This window comes from Carica papaya, chromosome 6 (assembly GCF_054855325.1).
Source record: "Carica papaya isolate Zhongbai chromosome 6, ASM5485532v1, whole genome shotgun sequence".
NCBI classification, from domain to species: Eukaryota; Viridiplantae; Streptophyta; class Magnoliopsida; order Brassicales; family Caricaceae; genus Carica; species Carica papaya.
In genome coordinates this window covers 20,901,319-20,918,417 of record NC_142314.1, presented here as the reverse complement: position 1 = coordinate 20,918,417, position 17,099 = coordinate 20,901,319, and the positions used below count along the sequence as shown (strand labels likewise).

General features: G+C 35.0%; 2 protein-coding genes across 4 annotated transcripts; one reads left to right on the top strand and one right to left on the bottom strand.

The window, feature by feature from the left end:
• The first annotated feature begins 526 nt into the window (after nt 1–526).
• On the top strand, nt 527–3,501 carry LOC110824345 (cytochrome P450 86B1-like). Its single transcript, XM_022054942.2, has 2 exons — nt 527–2,105; nt 2,857–3,501. The coding sequence occupies exons 1-2, from the start codon at nt 786–788 to the stop codon at nt 3,265–3,267; spliced, it is 1,731 nt and encodes a 576-aa protein (XP_021910634.2). The 5' UTR covers nt 527–785; the 3' UTR covers nt 3,268–3,501.
• On the bottom strand, nt 3,086–15,878 carry LOC110824327 (Metal-dependent phosphohydrolase). Of its 3 annotated transcripts, none has more exons than XM_022054916.2 (8): nt 15,651–15,878; nt 15,321–15,351; nt 14,259–14,277; nt 13,150–13,247; nt 11,226–11,324; nt 4,683–4,855; nt 4,497–4,586; nt 3,086–3,226 (listed from the first exon to the last, which is right to left on the bottom strand). In XM_022054916.2, the coding sequence occupies exons 1-7, from the start codon at nt 15,813–15,815 to the stop codon at nt 4,500–4,502; spliced, it is 672 nt and encodes a 223-aa protein (XP_021910608.2). In that variant the 5' UTR covers nt 15,816–15,878; the 3' UTR covers nt 3,086–3,226; nt 4,497–4,499. The 3 variants fall into 3 exon arrangements, with proteins under 3 accessions (XP_021910608.2, XP_021910607.2, XP_021910606.2); XM_022054915.2 differs by lacking the exon at nt 3,086–3,226 and adding an exon at nt 3,788–4,007; XM_022054914.2 differs by lacking the exon at nt 3,086–3,226 and having other exon boundaries at nt 4,258–4,586; nt 15,651–15,877.
• Nucleotides 15,879–17,099: the final 1,221 nt, after the last annotated feature.

Sequence of the window (17,099 nt, the reverse complement as noted above, 5' to 3'; positions counted from 1 at the left end):
TTCATGAGAAAAGGATGACCTAAAAACAAACTAACATCCCAAAATTGGTAAAGGTCCAGATCACCTAAAACTAAATTCTTCAATTTTTTTTAAAGTATAATAAATTCTCCAAGTTAATTAGAACAGGTCGTGGACAAATGAAAGGATTCTGGTTGTCTTGGTTAATTTAATTTAATATAATATTTGTTAAACAAGTGGATGAGTTAACAGGACATGTGTAATCCAATTAATTAGGTGACCACCCATAACATGTGTGTGTATAATATATAATCCAATTAATTAGGTGACCACACAATTAACTAGGTAACACACATATTTATGTGTAACACACATATATGTACTTTAATATTTTGTATATATATGTGCTAGTCGACAATATAAAATAAGAAATAAATATATATAGTAAAAAAAAAAAAATGTCATTTTATTAGGTTAACGGTCATCACCCACTGCTTATCCTCCAAAAAAATAATGTATTATAGATAGTGAGAAGGTCAAACTCTATTATATTTATCTGCAATTCATGCAATTTGCAACTCCAAATCCCATACTTTCTCATCTGGGTGGTTGCCAAATTGCACAAATTCCCTGTGATAGGCTGCAAACTACCATTTCATGTAAAGGTGAAATTCCAGAATTACATAGAATTATAAAGTAGTCAACAATATTTCAGCTCACCAAATCAAACCAATTGCCTCAAAACACTCACGCCAAGAAACGCCATGCACCATTCCCCACTTTCTTCTTCTTTTTCTTCTTTTTCTTAATTATAAGACGTTCATGTCATGCCCATGCATCATTCTAATTACTCTACTGATTATCATCTCCACAACATGATGATCATCCCTACCACCAATCTTAACACCTCTCTCTTTATTTCCTCTTCTTCTTCCTCCGGTGACATTTTTGTTGGAGACTTTGTTTCTCGCCGGCTCTTCTTCTTGCGTTACCTCCAAGTTTTGGAGATCGTCCTTTCTGTTTTTGTTTTTGTGATCATCCATGCTTTGAGGCAAAAGAAACGTTTCGGCCTACCCATATGGCCGTTCTTAGGAATGTTACCTTCATTGGTGTGTGGTCTTCGGAGCAACATGTACGAGTGGATTACTGATGTGCTTCGCCATCAAAATGGGACTTTTAGGTTTAGAGGTCCTTGGTTTAGTAATCTCAATTGTGTTGTGACTTCAGATCCTCGCAACTTAGAGCATCTTCTCAAGACCAACTTCTCTAATTTCCCCAAAGGAAATTACTTTCATGACACGGTTAGCGATCTTCTTGGGAATGGAATATTCAGTGCAGATGATGAGATATGGCAAAGGCAGAGAAAGACTGCAAGCATTGAGTTTCATTCAACCAAGTTCAGGAAACTGACAGTTGAGTCATTGCTTCAACTCGTGCATCATAGGCTCTTACCCATTCTTGAAAACTCATCGAGCAACTCAATTTCTCTTGATTTACAAGATGTCCTGCTAAGGCTAACATTCGATAATGTTTGCATGATAGCATTTGGGGTTGATCCTGGATGTTTGCGTCTAGGTTTACCTCATATTCCATTTGCTCGAGCCTTTGAGGACGCAACTGAGGCCACCGTGATACGCTTTGTTACACCCACGTGTATATGGAAAGCTATGAGATATTTTAACCTTGGAACTGAAAAGAAGTTAAAGAGATCGATAAAGGGTGTCGATGAGTTTGCTGAACAAGTTATCAGGACAAGGAGCAAGGAATTATTGGAGGAAAACAGCAACGAGAATCAAAGATCAGATCTTTTGACAGTGTTCATGAGAATGAAAGATGAGGAGGGACGGCCTTATTCAGACAAGTTCTTACGTGATATTTGTGTAAACTTTATTCTTGCAGGAAGAGACACATCGTCAGTTGCTTTAAGCTGGTTTTTCTGGTTGCTTGACAAGAATCCAGCTGTCGAGGATAAAATTCTGGGAGAGATATGCAGGATAGTGAGAGAAAGAGAGGACGTCAAAAATGGAGAAAGTATCGAAAATCCGCTGATAATTAGACCAGAGGAGATTAAAAAGATGGAATCTTTACATGCTGCCCTATCAGAAGCTCTAAGATTGTATCCTTCCGTGCCTGTGGATCACAAGGAGGTAAATGGAATTCATTATTTTAATCTTTATCCTTTTCAATTTTTACTCAATAATTAACCTAATACATGCATATATAAGATATATATATATATATATATATGTCTTATCAACTATTATTTGAGTGATTATTTCTATCATTTTCTATAAAAAATATAAGTTTAAATTGTAGATTGAACTTTTTATGTGTCATTATTAGGAGATTGTGTTATCATTATTATTAAAAAGTATCTGTTGTGTATATCAATTTTAAGAAGTTATATTATTATTAATATAGAAATACCATTCAATTAGCAAAATAAATGAATTTATATTATATAAATATAAATATTGCATATGGTGGAAGGTGGTTAACCTAGTTCAGGCCCATATAAGAGATATATATATATATACACGTGTATATATGATCAACTATTGCTTGATTGAATGGTGTTTAGTTATATTTTTTCGGTAAGAGTTGGATTCGAGCTGTGAATTATGCATTTGTTTATTTTTATTAAGAGATTGCATTATCATTATTAAAAATATTATATCTATCATTATTAGAAAGTTGTATTATTTTTAGTATACATATATCACTTGATTGGTGAAGTAAATAATTTATACTAAATAAATATAAATATTGCATACAGGTTTGAGTTGAAAACTCATAAAAAGAAGTTCTATTTTGAAAGAAAAGACCACACTTACATTAATATAGAAAGAAACATTACAACGCCACACGCTCAAAGCTGTGTATTTCTTGTCTGCTTAGGTTGTTAAAGACGATGTATTTCCAGACGGGACAGTGCTAAAGAAAGGAACAAAGGTAATATATGCAATTTATGCAATGGGAAGAATGGAAGGCATATGGGGGAGTGATTGCAGAGAATTCAAGCCAGAGAGGTGGCTGAGAGATGGCCGATTTATGAGCGAATCCGCCTACAAATTCACTGCCTTCAATGGCGGCCCACGGCTGTGCTTGGGAAAAGACTTTGCCTACTACCAGATGAAATTTGCAGCTGCATCTATCATCTATCGTTATCGTGTGAAGGTGGTGGAACATCATCCAGTCGAGCCAAAACTTGCTCTCACGATGTACATGAAGCACGGTTTGAAGGTGAATTTACTCAAAAGGGAAGCCTCTGAACTTCAAAAGCACTTTGTTAATAACATAAAAAACTAATATGGTTGTGTCTTCATTCATAGTTTTTCTTCCAAAATAAAAAAAAAAGGAAATATAAGTTTTTATTAGTATTGCAGTATATATATATATATATATATATATACACACACATGAAATTAGATTGTTGCATATGATTTGGTATTATAAGTGTACAAGAGACAGATTGGATTTTATTACTTTGAGTTAGGATGATATGAATAATGGATTATTTGGCATTGATTAGATTATCCATAATTATTCTGCTTCATTTTATATTCAAATCTGAATATATCAATTGTTTCAAATTTCTCTGCAGAAATGCAATTAAGTTCAAGCTCTTTTACTATTTTTTTAAAAGATAAAATTGAGCTCAAACTTCAAGTTGCATCAGACAAGGCAAATTCGAGTTTGAATTGATTTTTGACTTTGAGATTATTTGAAAAATCAAATTTAAATATCAAGTATTCAGCTCGAGCTCCTTGTCACTCTTAGTTTTAACATTTTCGGCGAGATCAGTGCCAAATGCTCGACTTCATCATGCTTTATGTTTTCTTAGAGACGATATAACTTGATTTTTATTGGAGAAAAATATACAATATGTAATTTATTCCTTATATAAATTACTAGATTTTCTCGTTAACTCATTTCTATCTACACATTCTTTTCTAATTAATGGTTTTTACATGAGAATTTTTTTCTCCTCTCCTTCCATTTCCCCATTCCAAATGGACCATAAAGTTGTAAATCCTACGACTTGAATCCTGCATACCAAAAGAGAATTCAATTGAGTATCGAACAAGTTTGAAATTACCCTCCATCAAGCTTGAGGGATTTGAGCCATGTAAGTCTGTAAACACACTTCAGTTGGTAAATGCAGTTCACCAAATCAATCAATTTTCCAGGACGTCCTATTTTGTTGCTAGCTAGAAGCAAACTATTTTCTTATTTTTGTTAAACAGCTATTCTACCTAAAATTTCCTGAAAGGAAGAATGAGAAAAGAAAAAGACTAATTAAGAAGTAAATAGTTTTATTACTCGAGTATAACAAAATTCAACTTCCTTAATAAAATTTATGGATGGCATATCAAAGTGGCAATCCATTAGGTACGGTATTAGAACCGTTGATAGATTAAGAATTAAACAAAGACCCTCTAAGCGTACGTGATGCAGCTACGTTATGATACAGATATAACATAAAACTATAGGCAAAGGGTTGCCAGCAGCTAGTATGCAGTAGATAAGGACCATACCGGTCAAGCCGTTCCATCCCACTCATCATAAAACTCTTTCAAGAATTGCTCCATGAACTTATGCCTTTTCTCAGCCCTCCTTTTACCGGCCTGAAATGTTCAATTATACTTAAACCCAAAATACACCAAGATTTCAATGTTAGATACACACTTTTATCTGCAAATTTGAAGAAACAGCCAGTATACCTCTGTTTTCATCAAATCCTTCAACTTGAAAAGCTTCTCGTGAAAGTGATTCACAGTAGTCTGGTCCTCTTTCTTCATGTATTGTTCCTTGGATAGATCTGATCTTGGATGAATGGCAGGATCATGAAGAACTCTGTTCCTGCTTCCACCAAAAGTGAAGCAACGAGCAATTCCTGCAAGAGAAAAAAAGTTTAAGAGCTTGTTCGACAGCCAAATAAACTAGAAATTGCAAGAATAATAAACATTCAAATACGAGGGTTGGTCAGAAAAACCCTCAACCTTTTGTCTTAATCTAAGGAAATTAATATTCCTAAAAACAATGGGATACTAGTTATAGAATCACATTCACATGGAGATTTGATTTGATTTGCTGTAATTAATTTCTTACTTTTTCTCATTGTAACAACTCCATGTCATTCTCCTTCTCAATATACAAAAAATTCAACTACTTTCGAAGTTCCACATTATTAAAGCCCTAGGCTCCTTTCCAGCACACATCCGTCCAGGTGCACATTAGTTCTCTCTGCATGTACCTGTGCACATCAAAGCATTCGTTCCAAATGTTTATCCTCTATGCTCGCACATCTTTTTTCCCATGATTTTTTTCACCACATAGCAGACACCAACCTACATTGCTGGCTCCTCACTGCATATGAATGCTCTGTCTGCATCCTCAATCTCCAGGATCCATGTTGGACCTCTCTGTTGTCAGATCCTTGCAAAAGGAGAAATGATGCGCCATTCTAAAGAAGATGTCAGAAATGACAAAGATGACCTTGGATTATCCTAAAGTCCAAAAACAAAGACCACATGCTTTTTGTTACCTGAATTGCCTGCCTAGTTCTTACTTTTCTCCATCAATAGAAACTCTGGCTCACCTCTTTGTACAACCATAATAACTAATGATTTATTGTATAACTGATTTGAAGGATCAGTTACCAAAGTGTCAAACAATCTCCTCTATATTAATTGTAGGCTGCTAATTGTGCTTGATTCAGACTTTCAAAAAGGAACTGCGAGTTTACTTTTCTGTCCCCAATCAAGCTCCTTCATGCTCCCTGTCAATCACTACTATGTTTGTTGGACGTCTGGATGCAAATTTTCATGGTAAATCTTCCTGTACCTGTTTTATTCACTCCCTTGCAAAAACTCTTTTCTTAACAGCAAACAAACAAATGCCACCAGGATCAACCATCCTTGACCAATATTGCCTTCCAGATCAAGCAACACTTTCTTTTTACCACCCCCATAGAAAGTTGATACATCACAAATCTTCCTCTACGGTTCTCCTTTACTTCTGCCAAAAAATGTTTTTTGGACTCCTTGAACTCTCCACCTCGACACTCCTATGTTTGGTAAGACCAGATTGCTGAAGGAACTTTATCATTCCGTCGGAACCCTTCCTCATTGACTTTCTCTAAAATGATAAGCTTAAAAAAAGAATAAGCCTCTTCAACAAACAGAGAATGATTGATACCAAAACTTCTAAAGCCTCTCATATTTACATTATAAGGAAAGATAATGCTAAAGCTAGTGTAGCATTTTTATTCTAGAAAACTCTGTAAGGGAGGGATATTCAGGATCTGATGTGAGCACGGCCAGGCCAAAAGCAGCCCCAAAGTTTCAAATCAAATCCCGGAGGCAAGAGCCAACACGCGGGAGGAAGAAACGCCGCAAGTTGCAAAATTTCTGCAAGAAGCAGGAATCCTGCAAGAATAAGGCAAACCGCGGGTGGGGGAGAATCAGCAGGCGAACACCGGCATAGAGAAGCAATGCGCATGCAGCAGGAAAGCCGTGTGCGCGCGCGCCAGCATGCATGCACATCCACACGCGCACACATACACTGGCGCAGCAGGCAAGTGCCTGTGCCCACGGCCAGAGAGAATTTTCCCACAGGAAAGCAGAGTCCTTTTCTTGTAAGGATTTTCACAATTCCATCTTCGACAAGGACTTGGTTTCCTAATCCGTCCCAACATCAATAAAAGCCCAAATCCATTCAAGAAACTGTGCTTGAGACTCAAATGGACTCCCGCGAGCTTAAAGAGTCCAACGATAAGGAGATCAGCCCCAAGATGATTTCTCCACTAGCTCAACATCAGGAGCAGCCCAAGATTTATCAAGAAGATGAATTGAAGAATCTTGGAAAGAGAATTCAAAGGCCCTTAGGCCCAATTGCAAGAATCCGGCCCAAATGGCTTCAACAAGCCTCCAATCTTCTTGGTAGTGAAGAGGCAACCTTGGAGGCCCAAGAAAATTCAAGAAAAGGCCCAAGAAACCAAAAAGAACCATGGCCTTGTGGAATCTTGGACCAAGAAATGCATGGCCCGGGGGGGGGGGGGGGAGGGGGGAGTCCCGCCTATGCAGGATTCCTCAACCCGTGAGTTGTTCTCCTCCTTTTCGGGTTTCTTTCTTCTTGGAAATCTTGAATTTGAGTCCTACATGCTTTGGACAACCAGCAACATGAAGAAGAGTCCAAAAAAGAAGTGGCAAGAGGTCCTAATGGGAGAAGATATCACAAAAAGAGCTTGAGAAGGAGAAAAACATCCCACCCGCGTGGGATGCCTTACCCGAGAGGAATTCAGTTTCCTCTCCACAAGAGGTGATCTTTTTCAACTTCTTGAGTCCTTTTTGGACTATGCTTGTGGCCAAGAAGAAGGTAGAATCAATTTAGAAGAATCCCACTTCAAAAAGATTGGATCTTCATCAAGAAAGAAGAGAGAGAATTTCAAGATGATTCAGCCAAAGAGTTTTCTCTCCTAACTGAATTCCTTTTATCAAGGTAACCCCTCGTGGCATTTTATCAATTTTTTTTCGAATTAATTTTTAACTTATCAAGTTCATACTTGTGGTATTTTTAATCAATTCAAACTATCTTAATTACCTTAGTTCATAAATCCAGATGAATTATTGAGTTAAGTAGGAAAAATTTGTTGATAGTTTTATGATTCTAATTGCTAATGTTATATGCGGAGTTTGCGATCACGTTAGTTGATCTTGGTTTCTGCATCAGGATCCCTTCACTGCTTTCTAATTATCCCTTTTTATACAAGTATTAAAAAAATGATAAATTAAGTTAAAAGGTATAAGAATAAATTATACCTTTTATAATTAATTGTGATATAATTGTATATTTCCTTTTTTTGTTCTAAAATATTTGTATATATAGCGCTATAATATCAATAGGATAAACATTTAATCATTCTTAACATGGTATCAAAACTGTCAAAAAAATTCTAACCTCACTTACAAACTCTGTTTGACCTTTATTGGCAAAATAGAAAGAAGAAACTCTAAAATGGTTAGATCTGTCTTCATAGTTGATCACTATAGATTGGTGGCGAGCTACCGCCGTCGGCCATCAATAGCATCCAAGTCAACGTTCATCGCCAGCGTTCATAGCCAGCGCCAAAACCCTAATATATCGCAGCCTCGTATCTTTCGTCAAAACCTTTCGTCTCTGATGCCAAAACCCTTCATCCCAACCTTCTCTATCGTGTCTCGACATACAAGTAATGCCATCTCTCGTGACTAGACGTAGACGGGATACCATTTATCACGACCCCCTGCAACTAGATGTGACCGTCTTGGTCATGATGTTGTTCCATCCATCTTGCTCAGACTCGAGGCACTCTCTAGATGTTCAAGTTGCCCTTGGCTGTTGCTTCCTGTAGTTGCACAACCCCAACCGTGCCTTTGCCCTCACTACACCTCTATCCTGACATGCAATAGTCCTTTATGTAAATTCCAAATGGATCACTCAATCTTATATTCAGGGGGAACCTATATTGGAAGATAATGTGTCAGAAGCCTTTAACATAGTTCTGATCTCGAGAGAGAAAGAGAGAAGAGAGAAGAAGAGGAGACCGAAGTCGAAAAGGAGAATAGAGAGGCAAATTTTTATTAATTCTCGATGATGATTACAACAATGGAAGAATGGCCTTTTATAGGCCAAAATACAAAATAAAACAACGTGATTAGTGGTCGGAATCGGTGGTCGTTACGCATTGCAGCAGGGACCACAGGAGGTGATGGTGATGACAAGTGGCAACTGCGGGATCCTAATGAGCTGGTTACGGTTTGTCAACCCTAACCTTAACTGACTATATGAGTTTACCAGTTTGCCCTTTGGTGTGTGAATTACCTACTTTACCCCTCCTGCTATACTAAACGCTAAATGGATTCCTGACATAAGGATATAGAAACCTTAACAGACCTTAACTTACCACCTTTTTCACACGTCCTAAAACCATCACTATAAGAGAATGTTCAAAATCCACCAGAAAATTCATCACTACAAAAAAACCTTCAAAATCTATTCATTCAAGAGAGATCATACTAGACCATAGATTTTCTAAGGTATATATAAGGAGGAAGATGCCAAGTATTGAGCCAAAAACTGTCTAAAAACCCGACCTTGATCCTGGATCTAAGATAAGTCTTAAAAAGCTTACATATTTTGATAACGATATACCTATTGCACTTCATAAAAGGTATAAGAGAATGCACTAAACAAAACTCTTTGTATCTTATTTCACAATTTGTATCATTTGATAAGTATTCATCAATCAAAGAAATTTTCTCATAAGGTTAAATAATGAGTTTATCCTTAATATAATATCTGAGGCATTATCTTGTTAAAAAAGGAAAAATACTAAAAATATGAAAATGCAGACATTTGAAAAGAACCAAACTTGAGAAATTGTGGATCTAACTAAAGGCAAAAAACCAATGGGATGCAAATAGATACTTATAATCAAATATAAAACAGATGTGACAATCAAGAAATATCAAGCGAGACTGGTGACAAATGATTATACACAAAGATATGGGATAAACTATCAGGAGATATTTGCATTAGTAGTTAACATGAACACTGTGCAAATCTTGTAACCATTAATTGCCTATTTTAATTGGCAACTATAATAATTTGATTAAAAAATGTTTTCCAGCATGGAGATCTATAAGAAGAAATCAACATAGATATTCCACCAAACTTTAACAAAGAAGTAGGAGAAAATAAGATATCTAACTTAAAAAAGGGATTATATGAACTCAAACAATCACCAAAAGTATGGTTTGCCAAGTTCATAAGGACGATGATAAATCTTGGATTTAAGTAGGCTCAATAAGATTACACTGCATTCATCAAACATTCAGAGATAATGAGAGTTACAACTCTCCTAATATAAGTTGATAACATTATCATAACAAGAAATAATAAGAAGGAACAACTGACACTAAAACAATATTTGACAAAAGAATTTGAAATCAAGGAATTAAATAATCTAAAGTATTTTTCTGGAATTAAAGTTGTCCACTCAAAATCAAAAATTTTTAGTTCTCAACAGAAATACATCCATAACTTATTAAGATACACTGACAAGATAGCATGCAAATCACCTAGCACTCCTATCTATCTTAATCATAAATTAGGAAAAGTAGAGGAAAATATGTTAGTAAACAAAGAAACATATCAGAGATTAATTAGGAAATTGATATACCTATCCCACAAGAGACCAGATGTCGTCTATCTAATAAGTGTTATAAAGCAATCCGTGCACAATATGCACCTACAAATAGCCCACAAAGTACTGTAATACCAAAAAAGGTCATCATGGAAAGAATTATATTCAAGAAAAATGACAAACTGCTCTTAAAAGTCTATACTGATGTGGATTATGTAGGGTCAATAAGAGACAGAAGAACCACTATACAATTTTATACCTTCGTTTAGAGTAACCTAGTCACCTAGAGAATTAAGAAACAAACGTACACAAGGAGTAGGTGAACTGTTATGGATAGAATTTTGAAAGATCTAAGAATCAAATGAGAAAACTTTGTACACCTACTATAGCAACAAATCGACTATAAATATCACTCATAGTCCGGTGCAACACGACCAGACCAAACATATTGAGCACAATTGACATTTTATTTAAAAAAAAATTGGCATTTGTCTAATATATAACCCATACATGTTAATCAATTCTCAATTAGTAGATACTTCAATTAAAGGTTCAAGTATCCCAGCATTCCAAGTTCTTATTGGCAAGCTAGGGATGGAAAACAATCTATTCCCCTACTTAAGGGTAAGGATCGGATAAATTAAGTTAATGGGTATAAGGATAAATTACATCTTTTATAATTAATTGTAATTAACTGTCTACTCCTTTTCATATCATAGAAAACTTGTATATATAGTGTTGTAATATTCAACAAATACATATTCAACAATTTTTAACAAGTAAAAGGTAGATGAGAATCTCATCATTTTCTTTCCTTTCCCTACACTTCCCAAACTATAAACATCAACCGTCATTTTTATTTTTCTTAAATACATCATATTTTGCTATCATTTTAACATTTTTTTGAATATATCATTTTAACATATATAAATTTATAAAATGAAAATTCAAAACAAGCTTCTACACTAGCCGGGGTCTATATCTCCAAATAGTAAACCCACTCAGAATTAAAAAGAAGTAATCAGAATGGATTAGATCAAGTTTCCGAACAGAAGAACCATTTAGGCTCCATAATCACCTATGGCACCAATTGCATCAAGACGATCAGCATCTTGGACAACCCCAAATTCTGGACACTTTTCAACATTCACAATCCCAGAAACTTCCTCCTTGAAACCTGAAAGCAGAAAGTGATCTAAATAATCATATCATCAAATAATACGTGCCCTGACCAGAAATGAGACGAAGCAAATATTTACAAATTCTACTCAAATTTAGAAACGTCACTGGCCATATGGATATGTCTGTGCATGTGTGTATGGTTGAGAGAGATAAAGAAAGGAGAAATTTTTTTTTCATGTAGAGAAAGAGAGAACTCTCTTCTGTAAGAGCAATAGTGAAAGAAGCAGATCAAAAGTACATTAAGGTGTAAAACTGATAAGACAGGAGGAAAATGAGAGTGCTATGAACAGACAAGAGATAATTGACTTCATAATTTTGCTTGACCCATTAACCAATTTTTCATGCGTCAAGTAAATTTATCATATCTACTTCCTAAAAAAAAGATTGAAACTCTTGTGTCTTAACAGTGAGAGAGGCTAAGAGTAAACTGAGAACTAAGGAGATGAAATGCAAGGGATAGACAGTAAAGAACAAGAACTCCAAAGACATCAAAAGGGAGATAACAGGGAATAAGACCCAAGCAAAAGAATTCTCAACTCACATTTTCTATCATTGTCTAGGTTAGTAGCCTTTATATAGCCAGTAATTACAGCCCTAATTACAACTAATTAGGGAAATATTAAAATAATATAAACAAAATCAACAGTTTCTAAATCTCATCCAAATTTTAAACCTACAAAACAAACTTCTATTTCCTAAATGACAAGATTTCATAATAATTACAAAAATATATTCTGTTAAAAATATCTTCCATTTGAAAATCTTGCATCATTCTCTGTGCTCATTAAAAACTTGACCTCACTCTGAAGTGATAAAGTTCCGATGCATTCAAAATCTTCTAAATACTTGAGACTTGTGATTTCTATAAACTCCATGAGAACTCAAAAAGATGGGTAAAGTAAACATTATACGATGATTAAGCCATTAAGGAAGAGCGAAATCATCATAAATTTTTTTGTCAGGAAAAAAAAAAGTTATTAAGAAATAAAGAGAAATACAGTGAAGGACACAAAAGAGAAAAGAAAATAACAGAAAATTAAAACTAGTAAAAATCAAAAAGCATAGCCAGCCATTCTTTTTGTAAAAGAGACAATAATCTCCAAAGTTCCTATCACCTTAACCTGTAAAGATGCCAAAATGGAAAGCCTATGCTAATGAACTAAAGTGACAGAAATTTGATCCCTAGAAAGCCAATGTGGACAAAAGCAACTTCATTAAGAACCACTTTGTCGTTTACTCTGGGGTGGTTCAGAAAAAAAAAAAAAATCTTCAAGATTTACATCTTTTAACAAAGCATTGGCCAAATTTTTAAGGTCAACTTGACAATTTGCACAATATCCAACAAATTTGGATTTTTGAGTTCAGATCTGGGTCATGCTCAATTAAACAGGCAACAATTAGTCTAGATGCGACAATAATTTAAACAGGTTATAACACAAGTAGCTTCTCCAAGATATTGATATGGATGTATACTTGGTTAGGTGGAAATGTCTTGATACTTTCAGTGCTTCATGTGCACCAAAAATTTGATAACATAAACCATATGTAATTGGGTAAATCATATGATGAATTATAATTACAAGTTGGTTAGGCTCCATCAATAGAACTACTGATCTTTTGAAAATAGTTTTAGTGTATGATGCATATGTCTTCATGTATTAACAACTTAGCTTTGTTAGAGTTGACTAAAATTATACTAAATCAGGCCATATAATGGGAATCGATTTGTTTAAGGATTGTATTCCATCTCGATTTATGGTGATATAACTTAAATATGAAGGCCAAGAAAGTTCAAAAATACTAGACACCACAGAAATTACCCATTCCCTTGATGATCTCTAATATCTTCTTCTTCTTACTCTTTTCTAACTCCACTTCGTCAAGAAAAGTTTCAAGTATTCTTCCTTCTGATTGATCCCTATATTATACAAATTGTCCATCAGTGGAAGAACAGAAAAACAATGAAATTGTGTCGAATAAAGTAGAGAAATGTAACAAATAGGAGCTCATTTTCTACCGAACACATGCATTACATGCTTCATTGGACTGGACTTTCATCCTGAAACATGTTCCTAAACAAAAATTGAGAATTATGCACCGTTCTACAAGAAGAGTGCATTAACAGATTAACTAAGAAGCCAAACCAAAATGTAATATGCAAATTGCTTGGACTACAATGCATCTAGCACTATATTTTATCTTACGCATATTTGGCCCGCAAAAGCAGAAGATTCTTATTGAAGAAAAGTAAATGCATCACTTCCTTGCTACCACCATCTCTCCCCACCTTCAAACCCTGAACTAAATCTGAGTCTATGTCTTCAGTAAAATCTTGCTAAATGCTTCAATCACCGAATGAAAATAGTAGATGACTGCCTCTCCTGAGGTGTTCAAAGGCTAGAAGGTTACAAGATTCTGTTTTATGCCTTCTTAACTTGATGTGGGTAATGATTGGAATCAATCAAGCAAGAGATTTGGGCCTAGCCATTATGTAAGTTTGTAAACAAAAAGAACTTCTCAATTTTATTCCAGTGTCCCTCTTGTAGACCATCTGGAAAGAAAGAAATAAATTAGTATATTTTTAGGGAACTTGCTCTCTTTTGATAAAATTAGAAACTGTTGGTTCCAGTCCCTGGATATTTTGTTACCAGTGCATTCCATCCTCAATGATGTGGATTTGAGAAAATTATTGACATTTTGATTTCTGATATCTAATTATGCCGTTCTTGTGTTATAGGCGCCTTGCACCTTTTTATGATATTTTATTCTTCTCTCAAAAAAGTAGAATTTCAAAGGAAAAGAAAAAGGAATACGAGGATAATATCGTTCCCTTCAAGAAGCAAACTGTGAACATAAAGCATTATGTATAACCACAATATAAGTCAATTTCCCCAGATTATAATTAAGCAAAAGCATATTACAAACAAACCTCAAATATTTGTAGTCCTCTGCAACAGCCAAGAGGAATCCAAAACTTCAGAGAAGTAATGTCTCGAGGGGCAAAATTTTGAGGCAAAAAATGGACCATGAAACAATATAAACAAAGAAAAAACGCATTAAGAACAAACATAAATTTATTTTCTTATCAACAAGAAAGTGAAGGTCTCTCTCTCCCTCCTCTCTCTCAATATATATATACATATATATATCATATTTAAGAACATATGCATATGTATATATTTTTATGTATGTGAAGGTATATGCTATAAATTATAAACAATTTTTATATCTACATATACATATAGATTTGTATTTGTATACTTGGACTTATATAAACAGGAAAAGAATACATTATCAAATACACATATATTAATAAACTGGCTAAAGTACCAAAATTCCCCATGTATTACATAAAAATATTCAAATTCCCCTGAATTATTTTTCTGTTCAAAATTCCCTTTTACTTTCAAAAAACAGTCAAAATTTCTCCTCTCTGTTAGATCAACTAATGTGGTTTGATTTTCTTAATAGTCTCGAATATTTAAATTTGATTAAAATACCAAAATCCCTCATGTGCTATACAAAAATATTTAAAATTTCTCTTAAACTATTTTTTTGTTCAACATTCTCCTTGTGCTTTTAGAAAAAGTCAAAATTCCCCCCTCTCCGTTAGATCCAACTAATGCCGTTTGGAAACTACCAAGATGGAGGAAACGTGTCAAGTCACCTGTCACCTCATTTAAATTTGCCGGCGTAAATGGCACATCAGCACTCGTGGTGACAAATTTCTTGTTGACCAAACAGGCTATCGTCTTTTCCATCTTCTTCGTCCCCAGCTTAACTTGGTTTTTAAATTTATGGTACTTTAAGTGAAACTAAATCTTTGACAACGCTAAAAATGGGTTTTATTAACAAACAATTAGATTAAAAATGTAGTTATAAGCACCTGACAACCACCCTCGTAAATCAGACTCTTCAAAATCCAAGTTTACGTTCGGTTTCTTAAGTGGAGGAAAGGAAGAGTAAAGTAGGGAGGGAGAGAAAACAATACCTATATCGTGCAGAAGTGCAGCAAGCTCCACCTGCCAAGCAAGACAACCAGAGAGATATCCGTAAGTTGCCAAGAAAACACAATCACGGTTTCATATCGAATACGGAAAACCCTCAATCTTTGTTTGAAGATTTTAAAAGAATAACATTTCGTAATAGAAATAAGGAACTTCATTGATGGAATCAAAATGTAAAACTGAAATAGTTAGAATCAACATGCAGGTGATATATCAGCATATAAATACAAGTCACAAGTAGGAATTGAAATCGAGCGATTGACAGTGAAATCTGAGTCGAAGTTAATCAATCAGATGGGAAGTCAAGGGTTTACGATTTCCATGGAGTCAGGGTTGGAGGAGAGGCCTTCCTCCCGTGCGAGGCAGAGAGCTAGGTCCCTGACCCTCCAGACATGAAAAGCATCATGGGAAGCGTCGTTCCCCTTCATTACTCTTTCCATAAGTTCCTCTGCTTTTCTCACTCTCTCTCTATTCGCCATTTCCTTTCTCTGTTTTCTACAGATTACACACAAATCTCGACTAGAAGAGAACACACGTAAGGAAAAGGGACTCTGGTAATATAAGGATTTTTTTTTTAAGACGGATTTATTTTGATAAAAATAAAAGGAAAAAATTAATGGGGTTTATAATTGAAAATAAATCAAATAATGTGAAGTATTAAATATGATTTTATAAAAATAAAAGATAATAATTATAAAAATAAATTATTGTAATTTTTTTAAGTTTTATAATTTATTTATATCAACATTTTCTTCTTTCATTGTAACGACTCGTTTTCTCTTAAAAGAAAGGAGCATTATCTCACATATAAACCTGATAAATTTTATGCAATATTATACTTGTAATATCCAGACTAGAGAATTGGTTTGGGATAATTATTCTTATTTATAATAAATTATATAAATAATTAATTTAATGTATTTTAATTTAATTTTATTGAATTTTTGAAAAAAAAAATAATTAGGGATGAAATTAAAAATAATTTTAAGAAAAATTGTTGAAATTTTAAATTTAGATGGTGTTTTTGAAAGAATTGAAAACAAGATGTGAAATTGCAAAAAAAAAAAAGTTTGACTACGTGGGACAGCTCGGTCAGCAGTCCCGGCGAAACAGAACATGCTGCGTGGTAACTCCGCTGACATCAGCACCACGCGGAAGGCCACGCGAGCGATCCGCGTGCCCGGCGATCCGACTGTCCAGATCTTATCCCACGTACGTGAACGATCTAGATGCATTCTCTCTTTAGACACGATCGAACGGTTAGATTTAAGTCGATCGTGCGGCCCAGATTTATTCTTCGAATGAGATAGATCCAACGGACGAGAGAGGGTCACGTATTTCCGAATGGACGACCTAGATCGATACAGGGTGGGTATTTAAGCATCGCGTTCCAAGGAACTCTTACCCTAGCTGCACCAACCCTCGCCAAAGAAAAAGAACTAGACGCCGGAGAATGAGGCCGACCACCAGTCACTGTCGCGCCAGAGCCACCGTCGACCGCCAAAAAAAATAAATTTTTTTCCTTCCCCCTCGGAATTCAATTTCCAGTCTCCCTATGGCCATATTGGGGTAAAATGGACGGCAGGTAAGCTAGAAATTGCGAGCAAAATTTAGCGGAGCTGCTGCAACCAAAACCCAAAACCCTCTCTGGTGGCTCCCTTTCCATTTCATGTTTCACACGATTCTTTGACCATCGTGTTTAACATCTCTTTCTGGTGCAGGTTAGCTGAAGAAGAACCCTAGCCGTAAATGATGACTGGTGT

Bases quoted from the DNA above. Each gene is read 5' to 3' on its own strand.
- LOC110824345 (XM_022054942.2), top strand. From the start codon at position 786: ATGCCCATGCATCATTCTAATTACTCTACTGATTATCATCTCCACAAC. The intron at 2,106-2,856 runs GTAAATGGAATT...TTGTCTGCTTAG, and splicing joins TGCCTGTGGATCACAAGGAG to GTTGTTAAAGACGATGTATT.
- LOC110824327 (XM_022054916.2), bottom strand. From the start codon at position 15,815: ATGGCGAATAGAGAGAGAGTGAGAAAAGCAGAGGAACTTATGGAAAGA. The intron at 4,856-11,225 runs GTGATTATGGAG...TTTCTCTTGCAG, and splicing joins TGATGCAATTGGTGCCATAG to GAATTGCTCGTTGCTTCACT. The intron at 4,587-4,682 runs GTATACTGGCTG...TGAACATTTCAG, and splicing joins AGGATTTGATGAAAACAGAG to GCCGGTAAAAGGAGGGCTGA.